The sequence below is a fragment of the Theropithecus gelada genome, chromosome 4, assembly GCF_003255815.1.
Source record: "Theropithecus gelada isolate Dixy chromosome 4, Tgel_1.0, whole genome shotgun sequence".
NCBI classification, from domain to species: domain Eukaryota; kingdom Metazoa; phylum Chordata; class Mammalia; order Primates; family Cercopithecidae; genus Theropithecus; species Theropithecus gelada.
Genome location: NC_037671.1, coordinates 14206888 through 14232188, shown reverse-complemented (window position 1 = coordinate 14232188; position 25301 = coordinate 14206888). Strand labels below are relative to the sequence as shown.

Sequence of the window (25301 nt, the reverse complement as noted above, 5' to 3'; positions counted from 1 at the left end):
CTCTCTATGAGTGACTGGATTAGGTGATTTCCAAAGTCACTTCCTGCCCTCACATGCTCTTCACTCTTTGCCCTTCACTCTTATAGAGCAGTCACGTGGGTTCCTTCCAAGTTGTCAACAGAAATATTTCTTCCTTCTAGCTTCCTCTTGATTTTTTGCTGTATTTATGCCAGTGCCCAGTCGCAGCTGGAAAATCATTAGAATGGCATCCGGTGCCATTTCCCTGACTCCTGCCTGCATGAGCATCGGGAAGGAAGAGTGCTTGGTCGAGGAGCAAGCAGGTGGCAAGGATGACAGGCGGGGATGCCCGCCAGAGTGCTGGCAAGTGCAGGAGGTGGAGCCGGAGCCCCAGAGTTCTAGCCAATTTTAGGAGGGTCTCTATGGGAATACTAGGGCTGCTGCATAAATCAATTACATAGCCCAGTTTAAATATCATTTTTGCATCGGCTAGTAATAAATGAGGAAGGGAATTGTTTCCGTATTCACTGGACAATTTGTGTTTCCCTGAAGAGTTTTGAGAGAAACCTACTAAATGACATGAATAAAGTAACAACTATCTGCATTATTTAAGCTGCATTAAGACAGCCTGCTGTCCTTGAGTGTTTAACAAAACAGAGAGAAATAGATTACTCCCTGCTCGAAACACCGCAGAGGCTTCATGTCACACTCAGGAAAAAAATCCAAGCTCCCTACCACCTACCTCTCTGAGCTCATCCTCTCCATCCAGCCCTGTGTACACCACGCTAAGCACACCGGACAGCTTGCTGCTCTCAGACACACTAAGCTCATGCCTACTGCGGGCCCTTTCCCTGGGTCACTTCTGTCCCGAATGCTCATCCCTCAGATCTCTGAGTGGCTGGATCCCTCAAATTATTCAGATTTCTGCTTAAATATCATCTCCTCAGAGGAGCTTCCCTGACCACTTTATCTAAAATAATGCACATCCTGTCCCACCCGAGTCTGTTTTCCTCCAGCCATTTTCCCTGCTTAATTTTTCTTCATAGCATGTATCACTGCAAATCATATTATACATTCATTTAATTATTTTCCTCAACTCTCACTAGACAGTAAGCTCCATGAAGATGGGAACTTTGTCTGGGCTATTGCTGTATCCTCCCCTCCTAGAAAGGTACCTGGCACATGCTAGGTGCTCTAGTGATAATAGTTCAGTGACAAAGCTGCCCTATGAAAGAATGGCACGCAGAGGAGGGGGTTCCTCCAACTTTTTCTCAATGCCTACCACACTTATCAACAGTAGTCTAGTAGTAATACTAGCTATAATTAATACAATAATTAAATAATAATCTACAGTAGAATATAACACTAATGTCATATAAAATATTAACAAAATAATATATCATAAATTTGATATTAATATTAAAATAATAACTAATAGCAGTAATAAGAATAAGCAACCATTTACAGTCTTATAATGTAACAAGTACTACTAAATTCTATCCACATTATCTTATTTAATCCTCATTATGAGGCTAGCAGGTATTATTATTTTCTCTGTTTCATAGTGAAGGACACCAAAATTAAGAAGTTCAACTGGCCAGGCACAGTGGCTCATGTCTGGAATTCCAGCACTTTGGGAGTCTGAGGCGGGTGGACCACCTGAGGTCAGGAGTTTGAGACCATCCTGGCCAACCTGGTGAAACCCAGTCTCTACTAAAAGTACAAAAAATTAGCCAGGCGTGGTGGCGGACACATGTAATCCCAGCTACTTGGGAGACTGAGGCAGGAGAATTGCTTGAACCCGAGACGCGGAGGTTGCAGTGAGCCGATACTGCACCACTGCACTCCAGCCTAGGCAACAAGAACGAAACTTTGTCTCAAAAAAAAAAAAAATTAAAAATGTTTTGAGGTTCCAGCACAGGTTTACCTGATTCCAACACCCTTGTGCTTTCCTTTTTGCAACTCACTATATACTGACCCAAACCTTCTTGAAATGAACGTCGGGACATGTGTCTTAATTACCTTACAGGACAGAAACAGGAAAGCAGGAGGGCCACTTGTTGGGAACCAAGCCTTCTAGCTAGAGAATGAAATTACAAAAACCGGCAGCACAGACTTTTGGAAACTGTTTGAAAACATTAAAATAGAATAGGACAGCACTCATTTACTCAACGATATTCATCAAACAAAACAGAAAGAGGATTCAGCTTGACCACTTAGGAAGCCAAAGGAATGTTATCTAGATCTCTTGGAGGCCACCAGACTCATCTTACAGATGGGAAGGGCTTTGAATCATTGTCCTCCTTTATCCAGGCAGACACCAAAAACGATTTCCTGCAAACTAAGGACTCTCCAGTCAGTCTGCAGGATTCTTAGGGAGATCTTTACAATGCAATATGCTGCATGCTTAATATGTGTTCAGAAAGGCCCTGCACAATTGCTCAGGCTTATTTTTGCTCTAAGGACAAAAGAGGAAAAGTAAGGCCTAAGACAGGTTGGAACAGGTATGTCAACCTCATTAGGATGGCCTGGGGGGTCACGTCCCTGGAATCCGTGCCACTTTGAACTGCAAACGAACCTGCCAACCCTGCATCTGGAAACCACTTTTGTAGGACAGCTGCTCTCTCATTCCTTTTGCTTAGATCATAAAAGTAGAGTTTTCATCCATTGGGAATTTGTGTGTTACAGGCAAAGGGAATCAGATTCTGATCCAACTTGGTCAGGAAAAAAATAATAATAATAATAAGGGCTGATTTTTCCATCCAAGTCATGTAGTCTGGTTGGAGTGCATCCCACTCGGGGACAGCTATTGTCTGGATTCACCAAGTCTCATTCTTGCCCAGGAAAAAGGAATTTTTTGCCTCACTGCTCTATCCTTGAGAAGAGTTGCAGAAGGTGACTATTTCTGTTTTCTGGGTGATTCTCTTTCTCTATAGAAATCCTAAAGTGGAACCTTTATAGAAATTATGTTCTGTGCTTCACTGGACAGACTGGTCTTTTAAACCAGGCTCATCAAACAGTGGGCATTTTCGTTTCCCTGAATAATAAGTGTTGGTGGGTTAATGGGTCATCCTCAGGACAGAGGTCAGAAGGAAAAACACTGCAGGGTTCAAAGCTGGAGCTAGAAATGCCAGCCGTCAAAAAACACAGAACTCAGTGGACGGTGATGATGTATAGGGCGTGCACTGGCCAACCCCATCTGAGAGGTCACATCTAACCTTTATCCTCAGCAAAGCCACTGAAGGTCGCTCAATATGTGTGACCTGCAACTCTGAGGCCCTGGTGAGAAGTTGTCCAGGAAAACGCTGGTGCGTGTGCTAGAGGGTTCCTTTTCACTAAGGGAGAATTGTCTTCCAGCTCCTTGTAGACTGACATCGCGAAGTACTTTGAACGTTGAAAAGAACAAAAAAAGCAAACAGTCACACACACACAAAAAGGAGGCGGGAGGAGGGGGAAAGAAAAAGGGACAGAGAGAGAGAGAGAGAGGTATCAGCAGGGGTGGTTAGTAAAAAGGGGCCCGGAGACAGAAAACCTTTTGTTCCGGGAGTTCGTTTCATGTAGAGATTGTGAGGTGAATGGCTTTGAAACGAAATGGGTTTATGAAGGAGTTGCTAGATCACAGGAAGCGCGACTGTCAGACTGCTTTTGTGAATTCAGTTTCTTTAAAATTTGGGTTAATCTTAAAAAGAATGTATCTCCTTTTCCTGTTCTTTCTCTTTCTTTCTGTCTTCTCCTTTGGCGGGGGCTGGGGGACAGAGTAAGGTTCAAGACGGCTCCCCACTTTCCGTTTTATTTTCCACCCTCTGATAAAGCAAAAAGAAGAGATCACATTACAAGTTCTTTGTCAGTTTTTCAGAATTAGGGGTGGGCAGGGCCTGAGCATTACCTTGTCCCACTAGCCAATGGCGGGGCGGCATGCAAATGAGGTCCGCGATCAGCCTGCCTCAGTCACAACAGTGAGCTCAGAGACTTTGGGGAGGCGCTGCGACTGACAAGCGGCGCTGCCCGGGACCTTCTCGATTTCCTCTAGCGCTGCACTCAATGGAGGGGCGGGCACCGCAGTGCTTAATGCTGTCTAACTAGTGCAGGAAAACGGCTCAACTCAACGCCGCCGAAATGAAGTATAAGGTAAGAGAGTGCCTTTTACAGGTTTCCTTGCAAGCTGAAGGCTGTGCCTGCGGGTGTGTGCGTGTGTGTGCGTGTTCCCTACTGTGACAGTCCCTTGTGCGTCCGGAGAGTTCTAAGATGGGTCTGGGTCACTGAGGTTGGCATGTAAGCAGGCAAGCAAAGACCCACTCCAGGGGTTCACAGTACTCCCGAGTCCAGCTGCTCTGGAAGTTGCCGGGGAAATACCTCGGTGAGAAGTTAAGACTTGGAGCCGCTTCACAGCAGCCACTGGAGACCAGAGGGTGTCTGACTTGAATCGCGGCAGGCATTGGCTCAAGTCTCCTCGGCTTCCCCAGGCCTGGCTTCCACTGCCCTGGGGAGCAGTAATAAGGGAGGAATGAGGACTGCATAGTCTCTCTCAGACTGGCTCTTAGTGCAAAGTTTTCCAGCCTTTCCTTTAATCCTTTGGTCTTGGAAGGAGCATGCCATATGCACTTTTGGTGGCAGAAATTAAAAGCCCAGATTACACAGCTGAGGATGGAAAGGGTTGACATCCTTATGTGATATTGGATGTAAGAATAAATAAGTATGAGCCATTTCTTGAAAACATTTTTATTGGAGTTTGAATGGGGTGAGAGTGTGACGGCTCAGGCTGGCTCACTGTGCCTGAAAGCTTACCGAGTGTCATAGTCATAGTACTTCAGCAGCGTTATTTTCCAGTGCATTTTACACCATTGTTTGTGTATTTTTCTTGCCAAAAGGATTTTTGACTTGCTCCATATATTCCCCCCTCCCTTTTTTTTTAAGTCACTCCCATCTAAGGAGGCAAGCAGCTTCCAGGGGACACAAAGAAAGCTGACTGCAATGAATTGGGCATGGATTTTTCTTGAATGATGAATAGATATGAGTGCTAGTGCTACTATTTTATTTTATGCTATTTTAAACAAAAGTGTTATTATTAAGATGGATTTGGGCAAGGGTGCTAGGCTTTTGGATTGACAATTTATATTAACTGTACACTAGCTGGAAGCTACTTCGCTTTTTCTCTAAATTTTTCTGGTCCATCCTTTTTTGATGTAAGGTTGCAAATACTTGGTCTAGCTGATAGCCACTGACTAGCCTTAATAATAAAGCTTTTGTTCAAAAACCGTGAACCTTATTCAAAAGCTTTAAATCTAAATGTCGAGAGTCTTTATTGTAATGCCTACATCACCACTGTCTGAAGACACAGGTATCAGCTATTTCTGTTTTATCAGCTATTATCTTCTTCAGTAGGGAAGAGCAGAGGAAAGGGTCATCCTGAAGACTATTAATATTGACTTTAGGACGCAGCCAGAAACCAACCCCTCTACCTGGCAGGAAAGTTATCTTTCTTAAAGTGGGTCGCCCCATATTTCCTTATTTAGTGGGTCGCCCCATATTTCCTTATTTGATAGGACCAGATATTACTCAGCCTGGAGTGACTGTTTTGCTCCTCCTTTCCTTGTTGTTGAATAAGAACTGGCTTGCAGAATAAAAGAGAAAGTATGTTCATGTGTCTATTATTGGAAAGTATAAATGGCTGAAATTAACACTGAGTGCCGTAATCTAGAAAGTGACAAAAGTGACAAAGTCTCAAGTCACTTTTGTTCAATGATCTCATCGTGTTTAGCTTTACTCTTCATGGAAAGAAAATCTAAAGGCAACCGATAAAGTGACTGACAATGTAAACTGCAATTGGCATTCATGGAGAAACCTGCTTCTCCACTGGGCCTTACTGGTGCTGAACACTTTGCCAAATGATGTAAACACACGATTTTTATTAGCCTGTGGGCAACTTCACCAGCAAAGAAGCTAACTTCTCTGATCGGACAAATGACTTACGCCCTATGATGACTACTAAATCAACCAACAACTGAAGAAATCCACTTTCCTTTTTTATAAAGTTTTCTTTCTCTCTCTTTAATAATGAACAGCTTTACTTCAGGAAAGGATTTTGTTATTGTAAGTAGAGGAGAGACACAAAGGTAATGACGTAACATTAATTGAGACTTACTGTGACAATACAAGATTGTCATATTCAACTCTCCCAATAGCTCTGTAAGGTGGATATTATTTTTATACTCAATTTCAAATGACACAGAGAGGCTAAGTAATTTATCTAATGCCACACAGCTAGAAAGTGGTGAGCTGGGATTAGAACTAAGGCGATCTGGCTCCAGAACTCATGACTTGAACCACTATTAAGAGAAAGAACCATCGCTGACCTCTCTAAAATATGGCTAGTGTTTTCTTTTCCCAGAAAGTTTAAGACTATTTCATCCCAAGTATTCCTGCAGGATAATTTCTTTTTAAGAGAGTAGCTCTACAAAGTAAAATGAAATGCACGCTTGGCAGGTATTTGTTTAACTTGAGCCACTTAGGTAGTAAAACCAGATAATTATTAGATTGTAAAATCCCGGAGACAAGAATTATCTTTAAAATACTACGTTGCTCTATGCACTGTAAATTTAGCACAGATCTTAAAATGTTCACTGAAAGACTTATGAAACAGGCCCTATAAGATTTTTTGTCGTTGTTAACCTGATTATCTGGTTTGGCTGCCCCAGGGATCACAACTTCAGAACAACAAACCTTCACTTATTTTGCACTTAACATACACAGCTTCAGGCCAGGCAGCAGCATACTTGCAACAATCCTGAGAACTGTGGAATGTAAGCTATTACTCCGGACAGACATTTCTGGTTAGTACATATCTAGTCTGTCTTTATTTCCCTATATGTTTTTTATTTGTCCACAGGAAGGTTGCAGTCACTGTCATATGTACTTAATTTTCCATTTCTCTTAGAAGGGATTCAGCCTGTGGTTATGTGATAGTAAATTATGGGGGCTTCATTTATTAAGAGCTTTCTACAAAATCCCCTTCACATACAGAGCATGTTCTTAATTGGGCGGGGGCTGGGGGGTTAGGGGATTGCCTCGATGGCCTTGGTTTGCTTACCCAGTGAAGGCTGCTCCTTAGGGTCTGGAGGTGGATGGTTGTGCTGTTTGCCGGGAGGGTGATGGAAGGGTCTCTGAGCAGCTGTGTTTGAGCAGAAGCCCCGAGAACCCGCCCCGTTTGTGCCTGCCAGGCCCGAGGCCCCGCCCACTTCAGGCCCAGCCCTGGCCGGGGCTCAGCAGCCACTTGGCCTGGCCGCTAATGGCTGAGCAGAGATGCTTCTGTGGCTTTGCCAAATTTCTGAGCCCTTACGTGCCTACATTAAAATTCTAAATTATTTATCTCGTCTACCATACAATAAATTCATTCTTTAACGTTTTGACTGAAGAAAAATTACAGACGGAGCTTACAATGCCATTAAGAAAGCTGCATTCTGAAAGTCAGAGCCCTGCGTTCTGGTTGAATGCAGTAGGTCAGGGAAAGGAGAACGTGTGTGCTGAGAAACCGTGTGCTTTGGAAGGGACTTTGAAAGTATTCGTATTTTCTCAAGCAAGACTGAGGAAAATAATGACAGACAGTCTTTGATTTAGTCAATATGGTCATGTATAACCTATAAAATTCCCAATTATTTCCTTGCTTTGATATTTTGGTTTAAAATGCTTTATTTTTCTCTATATGATTTTTGCAACCAATCCAAATGTAGGACTCCTGCCCTTTTCCTTTTTAAACCTTGTATGAGATCTATTTAAAAGCACTAAAACTTGCTTTGAAAAATATCAACTTGGTTATGTATGTATTTATGCATTTATTTATTTATTTGTTTATTTATTTAGCAAACCCATTTGCAGAGCTAAATGGCTTAACTGCACAGAGATAAAAGCCTTTGGAGAACTGAAGGTGCCTGATAATACCAAATTTAGCAAGTTGCACAGTGCGTAACATACCAAGGATTCCTTTAGCATCCTTTCCTTGCTGGGATACACGTCAGTCCTGTTCTCAGAATTCAGTGACTCCCTGTCTCTCCCTTCACTCCAGTCTTCTGAAAAAAACACCTTCCTCTCCACTTTTCTTTTTTTCTGTTTTTGATGTTGAGTCTCACTCTGTTGCCCAGGCTGGAGTGCAGTGGCACCATCTCAGCTCACTGCAGCCTCTGCCTCCTGGGTTCAAGCGATTCCTCTGCCTCAGCCTCCTGAGTAGCTGGGTTTACAAGTGCCCGCCACCATGCCCGGATAATTTTTGTATTTTCAGTAGAGACGGGTTTCACTGTGTTGGCCAGGCTGGTCTTGAACTCTTGACCTCAGGTGATCCACCTGCCTCAGCCTCCCAAAGTGCTGGGATTACAGGTGTGAGCTACCACACCCGGCCTTTTTGCAAATTTCCTCCCTCTTTCGTGCTTTTATAACCTCACCGGTTCTTCTTCTTCTTCTTCTTCTTTTTTCTGCTTCTTCTTTTCAGGCTTTCTTTATGCTTCTTTAATACTGACTTCGGTAGGTCTTACTTCCAACCCGTACTCCCCAGGCCCCTCACTGCCACCTGTCTATTGCTGCCCCCTCGCCCCCGACACATGGATGTGACATCTTTAATGCACATCCTGTAGCCCTCATTTTTCCTTCTCCTTAGACTCTGCTATGGGAAATCCTGGTCCGCTGCCCGCATTCATCTACCTGTCTCTTTGTGCTTGCATGACTTGAGAGGCCCGTCAGTCCCGCTAGTAAAGTCTCCTCATCCAGCCACTCTGTTTAAACAATCAGACTCTGAAACCTTTGTCTCCAGGACTGCCCTATAATCCCTAAAATAGGCTGTTATGTTTTTCCCCTGCCCTACTCTGTTAGCACTACCTTACTTATTAACCTCTTTCAATCAAATCATTATCTAAAGGATACATGTAACTCAGATAGGTTGCCTACTGGGCCTGTTTAGTTTTAAGTAAACCCCACTGAATATGAGAGACCCACCCTTTATTTGTACGTAGAGGCAGATTGATCGAAAAGTCCTTAAATAAAAAGCATGATCTAGGGTCTGTGAGGTTTTGAGGGGGCTGAGACTTGGTCTTTTATGCTCTTGTATTACAGACATGATAGCGCATGGGCTTTGGAGAAAGGCATTTCTGTTCCTTATGGCTTATAGCTCTGTGACCTTAGGCAAGTTAAGCTCTCTAAGCCTCATTTTACAGCATTATCTGTAAAATAGGGATAAGAATAACTGCCTCATACTATTGTTCCAAGACCTGAGATAATATATGAATGAAGTACTTACTATGGCTCTTGGCATATAGTAAGCAGACAATGCTAGCTGGCTCCAGTTCTCTTTGTATAGTAGATGCTCAATACATGTTGAAAGGATGGTGTGTACTCAAGACTTGGTGACAGAATTATGTCAAAATCCCAGTTGCTAGGTTGAGATGGCTGAGTATTGTTGAGTATTCCCTGGGCCTGGATGTGTATTGTAAGCATACGACCCTAATAGCATATAGCCCCGCTTGCTAAAATTCTTTTGCCTTGGTTCCTTCATTATTGTTCATTGGACTCAATATTCCTGAAATTATAAGCCTTTGCTCACAGGAGATAAAATGTATACACGAATAGCCATTTAAGAAGATCTTAACACTATATGGCGTAGTAAAAAAAAAAAAAATTGGACTTTGTTTCAAATCCCACTTTTGTTACTTTCTAACAGTATAATTTTATGCAAGCTACTTTAAACCCCCTTTTCCTCATTTATAAAATGGGAATAATACCTGTCTTATCAGATAGTTATAGGATATATGACAATTGTCCTTTCCAGCAGATAGTAGGCATTTAATAAATGGCAGCTATTATAGGATGTTATATACACATACACACAAAGATATACAGATATATAAATATGGAAGTTTTATATAGATAAAAGTTTAAGAGGAAACATTCACTAGAATTGTTTACCCATAACACAAATATCAATTTGAAAAACCAAAGGTAAAATCCAAAGAATGTAAGTTGGGAGTACATGAGAAGTTCAGGGTAAAATCTCTTATCCAACCGCAGTCAATTAGAATGACATAAATGTAAAGTAAGAGGTCTTGGTTGTCTATGTTCAGATCATTTTAGGGTCAGAAAGAAATCGAAACAAATTGGTTTGAAATGCCAACCACTAGGACCAAGGCAATACTCTGCAGGAACATATAAGCTGAATTACCAGGACTTCTCACTAAGACAAATAAAACAGCGCCATTGGAAAGAAATACTATATTTCTAACTTAAAATGCCAGAGAGTAACTGACGGTTTCCTAGGTGATAGATGATTGCAAAGAGTACGGGCATGAAAAGGGGACACACACACACAAAAAAAACCCTGTTTATACTTTGCCAACAACACCCCCTCCATCTTATTTACTTTGAACATTCCAGCCATCTCTCTGCAGTAATTCCTGCTGGCTAATGAGGACTCCACACAGCTAGGGAACATGACAGCCTGCAAAGGCCTATTTTCCAGAACAATCTGCATTTTAAGATAAGTGACCTTGTTGGTGACCTTTTCTACCCTTCGCTGGAAAAGGTGACTCTCTTAGAAGACAGTTTGACTAAACAATGAGATCTAGGTGAATGCGAGGAAGATAGAACAGGCACTCCAGAAATATGGATAGTGGTGGTGTTGAGAGCAGTTTTTCATGGTTGAGGTAGGGAGTGGAGGCAGCTCTCATGGAGATGTTAAAGTTGCCAGTGTCCAATACATATGCCTGGGCCCCACAATGGACTACCAAATCCCAGTTATTCTTTAAAAAAACAAACAGAAAAAAAAACCAGCTGGTATCTTTCTCCCTAATCCCCTCCCTAACCACTACTGCTGCTTAAATGGTGTCTAAGTAGGTAGTTCATGATCCTCAGTCAAAGCCTGGGTCCAGTGATTTGCAAGTGTCATGATTGTTGGCAAATCTCAGTCTTGCGAATTAGAATTCCCCTGATATGTCTCACATGTCAAGGTAATAGTTATATGATGTTGCCAAAAACGTCCCTCATGTGAAATGTTCTGTTTACGCCCACCGGAAACAAAGATTGAGCAACCATGAATATGTAAAAGTGAAACCATTTCAAGCAACAAAAATATTTGATAGCTATTTTGAAATTAATTTTAATTCCTTTTTTTAATGTGTGTGGGTGGTTGACGTGGGGGCAGTGGATGGATTAATTATCTGTGAAACCCAATAGAAAGTTGCAGTAACCAAAACACAAGTAAAGTTCATATTTGAACCAGATCTCCTGTCTACTTATTAAGGCATTATGCATTTAGATAACATGATGTGTCATTAATGTTTTTCCTCATATTTTTTGGTTAGGCAGAAACCTTGTGCTATCACTTGGTAACTGTGAGTTAGCCTTAATCTCAATGATTCATAATAGTCCATTTGTTTTCCTTAGTTGAATGCCTTACTCCCACAGGAGATGAGGCTAACTGAGGACGCAGCTAGAGGACTCTTTAAGAATGAGCTGGGCTTATCTGCCCCCCAACACCCTCTGCCTCCCAAAATAACCAAAACAGGCAAAGCCAGCACACAGAAAATGGCAGTAAAGTGGACTTCTAGACACTCCAGCTACTTCTGAGTCTTTACTGTCAGGGCACGTCAGTCATCTGTCGATGAGGTTTTTTTCTCCTTTTATTCTTTGGTTCTCGTTACGAGTCATTGTGGCATGACCGAGAGTTTGGCAGGAAATGGGTTTGTGGACCCTCAGTATGGCCGCACTAGCACAGCAGCGTGGGCCTAGCAACATGTCAAGCCCTCTTTCCCTTGCGTGCTCCCCTGGGGAAGAAGTCCAGTGTTATCGCCGCTTCCCTGACCCTCTCCACTGAGAGCCCAGCATGACAAGCACACCTTTAAATGGTCTCGAGGAAGGGAATAGCAGAAATGCACGCAACCGGACAGCCTCCTTTCTCTTAATAACCCCTGTCACCGTGGAGCTGGACTTCTAGGCAATCTCACAGAGGCCCAGAGGCCCTGGAATAGATCTCATTTCCTTACAGAGATCACCTTGTCAATTAGAGAACACATACGTTGATTGAATCTAAGATTCTTATCAGTGCCTAGCTTTTTTTCTCCCAAATCGGAAATTCAACCATGACAGATCCATAATCAAGAAACATACTTGCATTCCCATCCTTTGTTGTTGGTTTCAAAACTATTTCTTTTTTGTGAGTATGTATCCATGTTTTACAAACTAAAAAACATGGGACATATGGTCTGACAAAGGAAAGGATATTTGAACCTGGGGACTGCCTGGGAGAGTCCGGAAACACATGGTCACTGTAGAGACTGTCATCAAGAGCTGCTCCTGAGATTAACCCACTGTCGAAGGCATTATCCCACCTCCCTTACAGCAGCCTTTTGCGGGAAACTATCTAAGATGTTGTGGGTTTTTTGTTTTTTTAAACATTGACTTGTAAATAACAAGGTGCTCCCTTTCCTTTTCTTTACAGAAATAGGCATCTTTAGAAATAAAGACATGTCCATTTTGAAATATGGACTTGTTTGGAACACCTGAGAGTGTCAAGCAGTGCGGGGGATTTGCATCCAATTGTTCTTGCTTTAAACCTGGCATGGGCGCTCTTGCCTCATAGCCCGCGGCACCTGAATCGAGCCTCCTGCCTCCCTTATTAAGATCTTAATTACAGACTCAGCTTAGTTCATTGCTGAAGGGAAAGAATTTCATTTCTCTGAAGTGTGTCTGTTTTTTGGTGTGGCAGGTGTAATCATGATGAGATCATTTCTGGTTTTTTTGTTTTTTCCTGGAGGAATTTTTTTTTTTCCAGGGAGAGGAATACAGTTCTTAAGACACAATTTCATGAGCTCATCTTGGCATACTAATAATAACTGTGCTTTGATTTCACAGAGACCCTTTTTTCTGAAGAAATCAGAACATTTGGAGTATATAATTTCATGATTCCTCATACTTGTATAAAGAAGAACGTGTCTATTAATATTTATTTTGCAGACAGGGAAACAGAGACACAAAAGGCAGAGATTTGGTGGTCCATTAGTCTTAAAACGTGAAGTCTGAAGCTAGACCCTCCTAATTCAGTCTGGTGTCCATTCCTCTATCCAGGGTTTCTCAACCTTGGCACTATTGACATTGAGGGCCAGGTCATTCTTTGTGGTGGGGGCTGTCCTGTGCACCGTAGGATGTTTAGCAACATCCCTGGCCATTCTACCCACTAGATACCAGTAACACATGTGTGCATGCACACGCACACGTGCACACACACACACGGTGACAACCAAAAAATGCCACTAAACACTGCCTGTACCTAGAGGGACAAAAATCTCCTAGTTGAGAAGCAGTGGTCTAATCTCTTCTACTCCTTCTGCTTAAAAAATAACTGCCCTACTGGTTTTATGTGACAGAAGAATAAAAATACCCCCATAGAACTGATTGCCATAATCTTATCATTACTGATGTTGAGCTTAACGTAACAGGTACTAACCAAAAAGCAACTTCCTCTTACAGGCCTAGCCCCAGTTTGTTTCAGCGAATACCACAAAATACTAAGAAGCATAGTTTCATTCAAGTCAAATGTAAAACCCATCAAACCATCTCTAAGGCAACTTTAAAGTATTTCTCTGGCATCTTTCTCTACAATATGTACCTCATCATGGAACATGCATTTAGAGCTGGGTCTTTAAGAAAGCTATTTTATTCTCATAAACTGGTGTAAAACATGTGCGTGTAAGAGCTTGTCTCTCCACCTCGGCACTGAACAATTTCACAATGAGGGTTTTTTGTTCCCTTTGCTCCTGCCACCTTTCCCCTGTCTTCTGAGAAACTGCAGCTTCGAAAATTCTTCCTGAAGAGAGCCTAGCGGCTGCATTGCTGACAGTGTATGACTGTACACACCTCTCAGCCAAGTGTGTGAATCTATTTTCTAAAACTCTCTGAGGACCTCACAAGTGAAGTAGATAATACCAATCAGGCACCAAACCCAGGTCAGGTGACATCTAAAAGAGTTCCAGGGAGGGTGGCATCCCATTTCCATCAGCTCGGTTCTGGCTGGAAGATGGACAAGAGTTGCCAGGATGTGTATGCATCTGTGTTGGTGGATTTAGCTATAACCTCGGGCTGCATAGCTTGGTGAAGGAAGATAAGAGAGATGGGAATGGAAAATAGGAACCTCTTTCTCTTCTTTCAAACACCTTATCAGATGTTATAACTTGTGCATTTTGACTTTGAGAAATGACATCATTTTTGGAAGTATATTGTAATATAGTGGATTGCAGTCCATTAAAACTTAATTCTTATTTCTCTTCCCTTAGTACCTGGATGTTAGAGGGATTTGTCTAGACAGGCAGATAGATATGATCCAGTGCCAACACTGTAATGCTGGCTGAAATCCAGATGGTTGTTTTATTGTTAATAAAATCTATCTTGGGGGTGGGTGGGTGTCAGGCCTTCATCATTATATGGTGCCTGTCAGATTTATCTATGGACGGAACCCTGAAAAGAGTTTGTGCCTGCCCTGCATTTTTGACCCCTTGCCAAGATACTGTACTGAAATCTATCAAAACTGGGCAACCTGGGACAAATGCTTCAAAATTCCAAGGCTTAATAGCAACAGTGCTGACTTCTAAGATGGAGAAGATTCTCAGGAAGGGCATCCTTGTCTGGTGGAAAAAATTCTAGATTAAGAGGTGAGCAAGATGCTAGCTCTGGCTCTGCTGCTAATCTAATAAGAGACCGTCTGGGCTGTAAAATAAGGAGACTGGGTTAGAATGGTTCCTTCTTACTAATCAACTCTGCTCAAGGTATGGGTGACTTCTGGTTCTAATACCTATAAAAATCTAGGTGTTCTTCCACCTTCTTTTTTTTTTTTTTTGAGACGGAGTCTCGCTCTGTCACCCAGGCTGGAGTGCAATGGTGCGATCTCGGCTCACTGCAACCTCCGCCTCCTGGGTTCAAGCAATTCTCCTGCCTCAGCCTCCTGAGTAACTGAGATTATAGGTGCACGCCGCCATGCCCCACTAATTTTTTGTATTTTAGCAGAGACAGGGTTTCACCATGTTGCCCAGGCTGGTCTCAAGCTCCTGAACTCAGGCAATCTGCCTGCCTTGGCCTCCCAAAGTGCTGGGATTACAGGCGTGAGCCACCATGCCCGGCCTCCACCTTCTTTAAGACTCTCAGGAGTTGCTTCAGTAAACCCAAAGACGACTGAAAAATAGAACTCAGCAGTCAAATTCGTCTTCCACCGTGGGCCAGGAAATAATAGAAGTTGACTATAACATTGCACATATACACACATATATGCAATCTGCCTACTAACTTTTTGCCCTAAGATTTTGTTGGTTACACAGTAAACAAATCCTAGCATATGAATGCGTTTGTCCAGCATGAACCCTAAATCAGGCAAGAATACATGGCATTCATTCAAGTGTGGGGAAGGAGAGAAACCCAGCTTTTGAGGAAACCCTTTTTAATTGCACAGCTATGTTGTCCATATCATGTTACCAAATCTCTTCAGATAGAGATTTCTTTCTGAGATCCAAATATCCAAATTTGCAATGAGCATTGGATCTTTTCATCAGCTCTCAAAAAGTACCTTCACTTTGGTATATCAGCCACCAAAATAGTGCTGGGTTCCAAATGATCCCTCATCAGATTGGATTGGCCAGTGTGGAAGAGATGTTAAGATTCCCAAACCCTGGATCCACAACCACACACAGGGCGCTGTCCCATAGCACATCCAGGGAGTATTAACAGCGTCTCTTGCCATGCCCAAGAGTACCTTCGGGAGGCAGGTATCTAATGTCACATTTCTGAAACCTTCTCCCACTCAGACATGCTCAAAAGAGAAATCTATAGCTAAAGTTCACAAAGCTGGAAACTCTAAGAAAACTTGAGAACTCAGGACAAAGTGAATGATGTCAAGATTCAGAGAGGGTCCAAGATACTCACGTAAGCTTTGTAACCATCATAGGGGTCTAAAAGAAGCACTTTACAGAAAATAAAAATTACTGCCTGAAATGCAATCTGGGTGACAGAGGAGTCCTTGGTGGGAAATGCTGAACACCCCTCACCAGTGGGCAGAAGGATGACGGGGATTAGTGGGACAAAGTGGGGTCCTGCTCTTGCCTTTCTGTGAGCTCGTTCGCTCACCTAGTGAAAAGTGTGTCAGAACACAGTCAGCAAATAGTACTGGGAAAAAAATTAGCATATCATAGCATATCTTATATCATATCATAACTTATCATATCTTCTGTCTCCTGAATGTGAAAGTTTCATGTCTGCAACTTCATAATCTCAAGAGGAACCAACTCAAAAAATTCAACATTCCAGATCTTCAGATGCAAGAACCTAAGTGTAAACCAAGTATTCTGAGAATTAAAATCCTGATACTTATAGATATCCATGTTTTCTGACTATGGCTGTTTCCTTCTTTGGGGAAAGCCCACATCCCCCTCTATCCCAAAGGTGATGATGGGAAGGAGAGGAGAAATGTAGCCAAAATGGTTTGCAGTCCTCAGACCAAAGCTGGTTTTCATCAGTATGCACAAAAGCACGTGAGCCTTTCTCTTCCCCGTTGTGCCCCGAGACTGACCTTGACGATGTTCATCCCTCAGCCGCCTGCCTTAGGATTGACTTCCTTGACGATGGCCATTTCCTTGACGTGTCTGTTTCTCAGGGTCTGTCCTCTGCATGCATTTGTGTGTGCAGGCACGCAAACCCACAAAAGTCCAGGCTAAAATTCTGGGGGATTGGGTACAGGAAAATAATGTCATTGAGAATGGGGCAACCCTGAAGCCATGGCAGGATCTCCTGCATGACAAATATAGAATGAAGTAAAAATAATCAGAGGAAGCCAGGCCATTGATGATGCTATCGGTCTTAGTGGGCTGATACACCAGACATAGTGTCTCATTTCTCTTAAAAGGACCGCATGAGTGGTCATGGAAACTACAAGTCACACCTCTCCATATATGGAAAAGCAGATTGTTTCTCTGACATAAGAGTAATAAGCTTTCTTGACATTTTGATAGCAGTGAGGGAAGGAAAAAAAGGCAGGGAGCAGTTGGAGGTGGGGTGAGGGGTAGAAGTCATCATGTGACCTAGAGCTCTCTGTACCCGCGTTCTGGTCAACTGTACAGTATTTTCTTCCTTCTCCTCAGGCATAGCTTGGGAACCAGGAACAGCAGAACCCAAGTGGTCTGGCAAAGTGTCTGAATGGTGCTCTGTCACCTAGTGCCAAAAGCAGATTGCTACACTGAAGGGAGAAAAGCTCTTAAAAGAGACCATTGTGCTTAATCTCACTGGGATGGTCAGTTCCTCTTGGCCTTCCTGTTTGCTCCGTAGTTGCAAACACTAGTTTCAGGGGGGTCAGGCTACCGATCTGCGTCATTATCCTGTTTTAATAGGGAGGGGCAGGCACTTTCCTGCTGTCTGTCTCCCACAGTCTCTGGCTGTGAGGCTTGAAGTGACTTGGATATGACATTTCTCTTTCTGGTTCATTCATTTTCCCCACTTCCATCTGAAAATTCTAACCAAATGTCTTGCTGAACTCTTTAAGTAAAACAATTTCACCCTCCCTGCAGACAATGAGGAAATCAGAGTCCAGAATCTATTTCAACTTAGTAAACATTTAATGAGTCTATATTTCATTTTGGATATGGGGGTAAAGTTCTGGAAATGCAAAAGGAATTTGCATCTCTGAACTTAAGGAGTTCACAGTCTTGAACAGGACAATCCAAGTTGTACTGTAAAGAAATAGTATATGATCGAGAACTGGGAAGGGAAACAGCCTTTGGATAGATACGCAGTCTGGTTAAATGGAAGATGGGTTTTGAGGGAGGAAGAAGTTTAATGAGGAAAGCCAATTGGGAAGCAATCTCTGTGCTACAGAGAAAAAAAAAAAAAAAAGGTTGCTAAGAACCTGAATGAAGGGTGGCAGTGAGGTGGAAAGCAGGGCCCCACTGATGGGTTGCAGGTCATGAAGAGACATAACAAACCTCTGTGGCTCCTTCTGGGCAGCTGTGTGCATGCTGTTAACCAAGCAAAGCAAAGCAGGAGAAAAAGGTGTTTTCACTTGCTTTTAGAGAGGAAGATGCCCATTAGACTGGATATAAGGGACTGGAGTGCAGAAGAAATATCCAGCAAAAACGATGGCTTTAGGAAATATTTGTGTGTTCAGATGCCATCCCATAGATGAGATTTCCTGTAGAGAGTAAGCACATAGTTGAGAACGGGAAAGTGCAAAGGACAAATCTCTTTGGAACATGATCACTTTACGGATGGGAAAAAGATTTAGTCTCCGATGGAGAATAAGGATGAGAGTGGTCAAGAGAAGAGGGAGAACTAAAAAGTGGTATCGTGGAGGTCAGAAGAAGACAGTTTCAAGGAAGCTTGGGGTGGGGATCAAGGCTAGAGGCTGCTGCAGTCAGGGTTCCCTCAGATAGGGCTCGTGATCCCAAATGCTGGTTTCCAATCCTGATTAGAGCCACAGCTTGTGTTGCACCTGCATTTCACTTGACTAAATTCTGTCCTAATTCTGGACCTGAAGACAAAAGGCCTGAATTCCTGTCTCAGCTCTAAGACTTTCTTGCCAGGTGACCTGGCAAATCATTAACTTCTTGAGGCTCATTTTTTCTTTTGTAAAGTAAAAGGGTTGGATGGTAATTGTTTAAAGTTCCTTCTGGCTTTCAAGTTCTGGGCCCTAACTGTTTTGGCATTTTGCCAAGCTCTAGCTGCACTGCTAACTGCCAGCCACTGGAGACTCACCATCCAACTGAATATAGAGTTACATAGTGCTCTTATCTCTCCTTGATTTGTTTGTGTTGACCTTCCCTACCCTGGAGATAAATATCCAAGGTGGTGGGGCAGGCAGGAGAAAGCATAGATCTTGAGTAGACGAAACTGCTTCTCTGGGGTTTTTCTAAGATAGCAGATCATCAGTTTCTGACTTTATGGCCTCAAAGAATCACACCTTTGCACTGAAGGAGAGGGTCCCTCCACCTCCTTGCCAGAAGAATTCATTCTTGATTTTCCTACATACAAGTGATGTGCACTTTTGAATGAGATGATTTATGGTCCAGCTGAAATTCATTTGGCTGTTAAGGTCTTACTGAAACCTTGCGCCAACACCAAATCTTTTCGAAAGCCCAACTCCTGCCCCATGCCTTTCCCTGCTTGCTGATGTATTATCTGTGTTGGAATCTGATGAGATTTATCCATAATTTATCAAGTAGTATCATTATTAATATGTTGTCTTAGAAATTCCCTTGAATGCAGCCAGTGGTTGCACTATTGCTGTTTGTATGCAGATACTCAACAAGAGGTTGCAGTGACAAGAAATCATTCATAATTCAGAAATATACTGCTCTGAGATAATAGTTCTTCTGAAATGTAATCGTGAGAGAGATAAATATCAGATAGGTATAAAACATACATAATAGCATCATTAGAATAGGACCAAGCCTGGACTGCGAATGGAGAGGAGGCAAGGCGGAGAGGGAGCCTGAAGCCCAAGGGCCATCTAGCAAATTAATTAAAACATCACCATAGCTTACCAAGGACCAGGAAACTAAGGCCCAAAGGGGAGCTATTGCCTGGCAAAGTAACACGGCTAGAACCAAAGACCCCAAATATCCAATTTATTCCATAGACATGAAAAGAAGAACTGGTCCTCTTCAGTACTTTATCATATAATGGAACCGAGCCCAGTAACAAGGATGCTGTGTGGCTGAGCTAAGGTAGCTTAAAGTTCTGGAAAGAGGATTAAACTAAAAGAGCGCAATTCTCTTTCCATCGCTGCCAACAGTGTGGCCGTGGGCAAATGATAGGTCTCCCCAGCCCCATTTCATCATCTGTGACTCAAGGGCATTGTGTCCAGGTGTCTCTAAAGGTCTCTGGAGCTGTAAGCTTCAGTTTAGGAGAGTGGTTGGATATAGACATTGACTCTCTGTAGCTTGCACAGATATTAAATAACTCATACTCCTGTTCAGCCAAGGCTGAGAATATGTATCAGTGTGTGAACAGGTGTGAGACTAGTGCTGGGGTCCTGGCTACTAACAGCAGTGTCAAGCTGTGCCTGAAACCTAATCTCTATGGGCACTGAGGAGGACCGCTGGGAAGTCCTGGCCACCCGTCCGGAGGACTCACCTGCGGTGCCTACATCAGCCCAGACTGTGGGGCTCTGAGAGTTTCCCCCGAAAAGCAACTCACGGGCCGGTGTAGAAACATTAGCTGGCTGCTCACCAGGTGGTAAGAAGGTTACTGGGACAGGAGACAAAGAACGCCCAGGACGACTCTCGCACGGGGATTTCTATCTGCCTCTGATCAATCATGCTCCAGTGATCCACTTCAGTACCTCATGGTGCTTTTGGAGTTGGAAGTGGCCCAATTCCGAATGCTTTGAGCTGATTTATGCTGATTAGATCTGTAGCCCTTTGCCTTTCTACTGTTTTCTGTTTCTCTTCTTTCCCTTCTTTGTAGCCAATATAATTGCACAGCTACCAACCCCCAGCTCTCATACAACTGGCCCAACTCTGTTACTTCTGATTTCATGTAGGGGCTTCCCGATTGCTGAATGGGCCCAGAATAAAGGGACAGACAGAAGCCAGAGTGGTCAGCTCTCTCCCCACTTAATAATCTCGGTACAACTCTGGTGGAATCATTTCCTGGAGGTCATTTTAGTAAAAGGACCAAAATCTTGTCCTCTATAACTCTATGATTTCTCTTGTGAAATACAGAACACCCAAAAGATGGGAGAAGAGAAACAGAGGCAATTTTAGGATTATGACACCATCCTTAAACGGTTCCATGAACAGGATAAACTGCTGCCTGATTTTATCTTTATGTATGTGAACTTTTAATTGTCAGATGAAACCCAACGCCTCCTGGAATATTAACTACCCAGTGAATCCTTCCCCTGAAACACACAGTCCTCAGTTTCCCTCTAGCTTCCCTGGCCACTCACCTCTCTGTGTCCCACACTTCCTGGATCTCATAACTATCAAGAAAAAGGACTTCAACCTTATTCTTGAAGAGTATCACAAAGCTTCCTGAGGACTGTCCTCTACGGCTTTATCTCCTTTAATTGCCCTGGCTAAGAGGAACCTGGCTCACAGCAGCAGAACTGGACCTTCCCAACTACTGAATAGAGGGCAGATCCCTTCCATTGCACAGCCCTCCAGAGTGGAAAATGCGCACAATCCGTGGCAATGGGGCTGGCACAGGGGGACGTGAGTGGTGCAAGTCAGCCTCAAAGAAATGAAAAGCTCGAGGCTGAATGATCAAGTCCACGTCGCTAGAGAAGAAAACAGAGGGCAAAAGTCCAGACAACCTCAGCCGAAAATCCCACGAATATGTCATGGTATGAAATAAAGTCACGAACCTGCCCCATCCAATCCGCAATCCCTTCTTCCATAAATGAGCCCCACCTCAATGACATTAAGTGCATCCAAACATCTTAACAAAGCACTAGAGATCACTTTTAGTGTTCCGAGGGCTTGTGCTGAATCAACAACGTTCCCGACTTCTCTGTGCTCTGGGAAGGGGGCAGGCATGCGGGAATGGCTGCCCGCGTGCTGGGAAACTTTACTAATGCCAAGAAATGAAATCTTCCCAGCCTTTGAAAGGCCTCCAAGAATGTCAGCACGTACCTCCTGCCCACTCTCTGCTGAATGCCTACTTTGGCTGTCTGCTTAGTACTGAATGTGCCAGACAGGCCTTCATACAAAGACGGAGAGTGTGTTGGACCCATGAAAGGGGAAGGCACAGCTTTTCCAATGTGAATGGCGAGATTCAAGAAGTAGGTGACGAAAGGGGAGGGCGAGGAGGGGCCCTCAGGAAAGGTATGCAGAAAAGACCGAAAGAGAAGAGTTGGCATCCTCCTATGTGTTAATAAATTCATTGTCAAAGCTGAAGATGTAGATGACTGCCGGCCTGTGCTCCATGCTTGATGGCATGTCTGTATGCCTTGCTTATAGATTCCCTCTGGATCCGAGGCTCCTGTCATCCGAGAACAAGAATTTCTAAGCCCTGCCAAGGCATATATATATGGACTTCTGTTGATTTTTCAACTCCAAATATAAATGCTATTTGTACTGTGTTATTTGGGATTTTTCTTTTACTCTTTTCACCTCCAGTATAGAACAATATTGAGAAATATTCATTGTTGTACGTCTGAATATCTCGGGATTTTTTTTTCCTTAAGCTCACTTTAAAAAAGGAAGAAAAACATTTTGAATAGTGAACCATGCTCTAACTCTGTAACAGTGCTACTCATAATTCCTTGGCACGGCATCTCCTGCTAGAGGAAAGAACTCTTCTGGTGTTTTGAGCTTTTCCAAGGAGGCAGTCTGATGTCACTGGTGGCAGATGCAGTATGTATGTATCTGTCTTTTGTCTGCACCATCTGTTTTTCTCCTTACAGTCTATTGTTCAGATTTATGCTTCTCTCTTTCCAGGAAGTGTGCCTTTCCATAGGAGCACAGGCCTTAGGTGCTAAAGGGATTGACCCAATATTCTAACACGGTTTCCTTCTCTTCCTTCTTTCCTAGAATCTTATGGCAAGGGCCTTATATGACAATGTCCCAGAGTGTGCCGAGGAACTGGCCTTTCGCAAGGGAGACATCCTGACCGTCATAGAGCAGAACACAGGGGGACTGGAAGGATGGTGGCTGTGCTCCTTACATGGTCGACAAGGCATTGTCCCAGGCAACCGGGTGAAGCTTCTGATTGGTCCTGTGCAGGAGACCACCTCCAGTCATGACCAGCCTGCCTCTGGACTGATGCAGCAGACCTTTGGCCAACAGAAGCTCTATCAAGTGCCAAACCCACAGGCTGCTCCCCGAGACACCATCTACCAAGTGCCACCTTCCTACCAAAATCAGGGAATTTACCAAGTCCCCACTGGCCATGGCACCCAAGAACAAGAGGTATATCAGGTGCCACCATCAGTGCAGAGAAGTATTGGGGGAACCAGTGGGCCCCATGTGGGTAAAAAGGTGAGTAAGTGACTAACTAAATCTTTGTGCCTACTTATTTTTTTTCCCCATTGCACTTGGAGCATTTGGAAATGTTCCCAAAATAATAACTTGAAGCTGCCAAGAAGTAGATATAACCAATACCTTAGCTCAGGTATCATGTATGCATGATTTTGCCATTCATCCATTATTCAGCAAAACCTCTTTGAACTACCACGTGCTGAGTATGGTTGATTTCCAGCCCTCTTAAGTTCCTGTGTCATCCTGGGTTACATGGGTTGTTAAACTGTTTCTCTCCATCTTTCTCATACATTAGCTTCTAAGCCTTCATTCTGTGCTCAAATAGTTTCCTATCTTTTCTGTTTCTTCATGGAGTGGAACAGACACCAAATCTCGTACAAGCCTGATGATGCAACAAGGAGCCTCCCTTGGCCAAAAGCTGAATCATGACCTCGGTGGCCTGGCTGAACAAGGAACCCACCCAAAGTAGTGAGAGTGAGGAAACTGGGAGTAGGTCGTGCTGACCAACTCATTCTGTAGAGTTGTCAGCTTAGTTTGACTCATTGAAAATGCATAGATACTAGTGGAATTGGAATGAAGCCATCCTCCTGTCCTTCAAGTCATTCTTATAATAATGCCTGAGGCAGTGGGTGAAAACAGTGGAACTTGGATATTTAAGAAGATATTAATTTAAAAATACAGTGTGGGGGGCTCTGCAACACCCTGTATAATCCCAAATACTTTAGCAATTTGAGGTCAATAGAAATTCACTAATTGAACAATGAATGTGGAGCATCTAATATATTTTTGAAGCTTGTGATACAGTGATTAATTAAAGATAAACAAAGCCCTGGTGATGCTTACATTGCCGTGGGGGAGACGGAAGCAACCAAGAGAATGCTAGGTGGGGACACGTGCTATCAGGAAAATAATGTCAGTGGACTGATCGGGGTAATATCCACAACCAAGATGATGCTTATGTGAACATCACAAGGGAGGGATTTCCTCTTTCATTTACTGGCAAATTCCAACGGGTCCTGCAAGGTTTGGTATTAGGAATGAACCAATTTAACTGGGTAAGAAGATATCCCTGAATTACAAGAGGAAAGATGCAATTACATAACCAGAAAGAGCTTGTTGACCCTTAGAACACTAGCTATAGATCTGCCCTGTCCCAAGTAAATCTAATATGAAGTCTGATCTTAAAACCTCTGTAAATTAGGGAGTATCTATTTGATGCTATTAGAATCCTCGGTTGAAAAAACAAAGGATTCCTTTAAACAACGAAAGCACGAATGCATTTTTGGGTACATGGAGAGAGGCAGCCTAGAGACCCAGGATCAGGATAGTGCCGAAAGCCCTCAGTGTTTGGCAGGGGATGTGCCAGGACCACCCTCCTGCCCTCCCCATCCTGGCCATGTCACCACCCCAGACCCTGACTGTGCGGGTGGATTCCTTTAAACAACAAAAGCACTAATGCATTTTTTAATCACCTTTTATATAAAAAGCATGTTTTACAAAATACTTCTCAAGAGCACACATGTGGCATGAGCTGAGTGTATGTTCCTTAAGAGGGATTCCTCAAGGGTGGTGCACAGCTTTTAGACTTGTACTGCCCATGACAACAATGCCTGCCTAGAGGTGATAAACTGACCTGCGGCTTTTCAGTCTTCCTTGTCCTGGGAATTGTAGATTCAAAGGGAAAACGAAACCTGGCCTCTATCTCCAGAGGGGGAAAAACAGTTGAAAGGTGTAACTATAAATAAATAACTTCTCTCATTCTTAGTCCTGGTTGTTTGCACCTTAAAAATAGCTCTCCCACATCTGAGCCAGTGAGGCAGATGGGGAGGCCAGAACAGGAAATGCTTGGCGGAGAGGTGGTGGGCTCTAAACTTTCATCACGGTTGACTTTGGCAGGAAGGTAGCGTGTTTTCCTTTTTAGACCCAACCTTTTCAGCTCCAAGTGGGAGAAGCCTAAGCCTTCAGACTTCTTCCCCTTGTGTCTGCTGGGACTGCCCTGCAGGCTTTCCCCATGGCTCCCTGTCCTTCCAGAGGGCAGAAATTTGGACTCATCTTCCCTTGGATTGATGTCAAAGGGCTTGGGTGCTGGGGTGACCCTCAGGCACTCACATTCCATGTTTTGTTTTATTTAAGTCTACACTCAGTAGAACATTTTCTGTTTAGCAAAAGGTAGATGAGTCCTGCAGGAGGAAATCAGCTTCTGAAAATGCCCTGTGCCAGCCCTTCCAGGAGTTGCAGCCAGGGCTGAAGAGTAGGTCATGCCTGAAGCATCGCACAGTCAAGGTCTGGGGTAGTGACATGGCCAGGATGGGGAGGGCAAGAGGGTGGCCCTGGCACCTTCCCTGCCAAATACCAAGG

The 25301-nt window shown here is 43.4% G+C and overlaps 1 protein-coding gene across 3 annotated transcripts in view; it reads left to right on the top strand.

Annotated features, from left to right (window-relative positions):
• Positions 1 to 25301, top strand: part of NEDD9 (neural precursor cell expressed, developmentally down-regulated 9) — a 203048-nt gene that overhangs the window by 150282 nt on the left and 27465 nt on the right. The window contains exons 1-2 of one of the 3 annotated variants that reach the window (XM_025382550.1): positions 3909 to 4086; positions 22497 to 22943. In XM_025382550.1, coding sequence (XP_025238335.1) covers positions 4075 to 4086; positions 22497 to 22943 — 459 coding nt within the window. In that variant the 5' untranslated portion in view covers positions 3909 to 4074. Of the gene's footprint in view, positions 1 to 3908; positions 4087 to 22496; positions 22944 to 25301 lie in introns of those variants that run through there. The other 2 variants (XM_025382551.1, XM_025382552.1) reach the window with 2 other exon arrangements.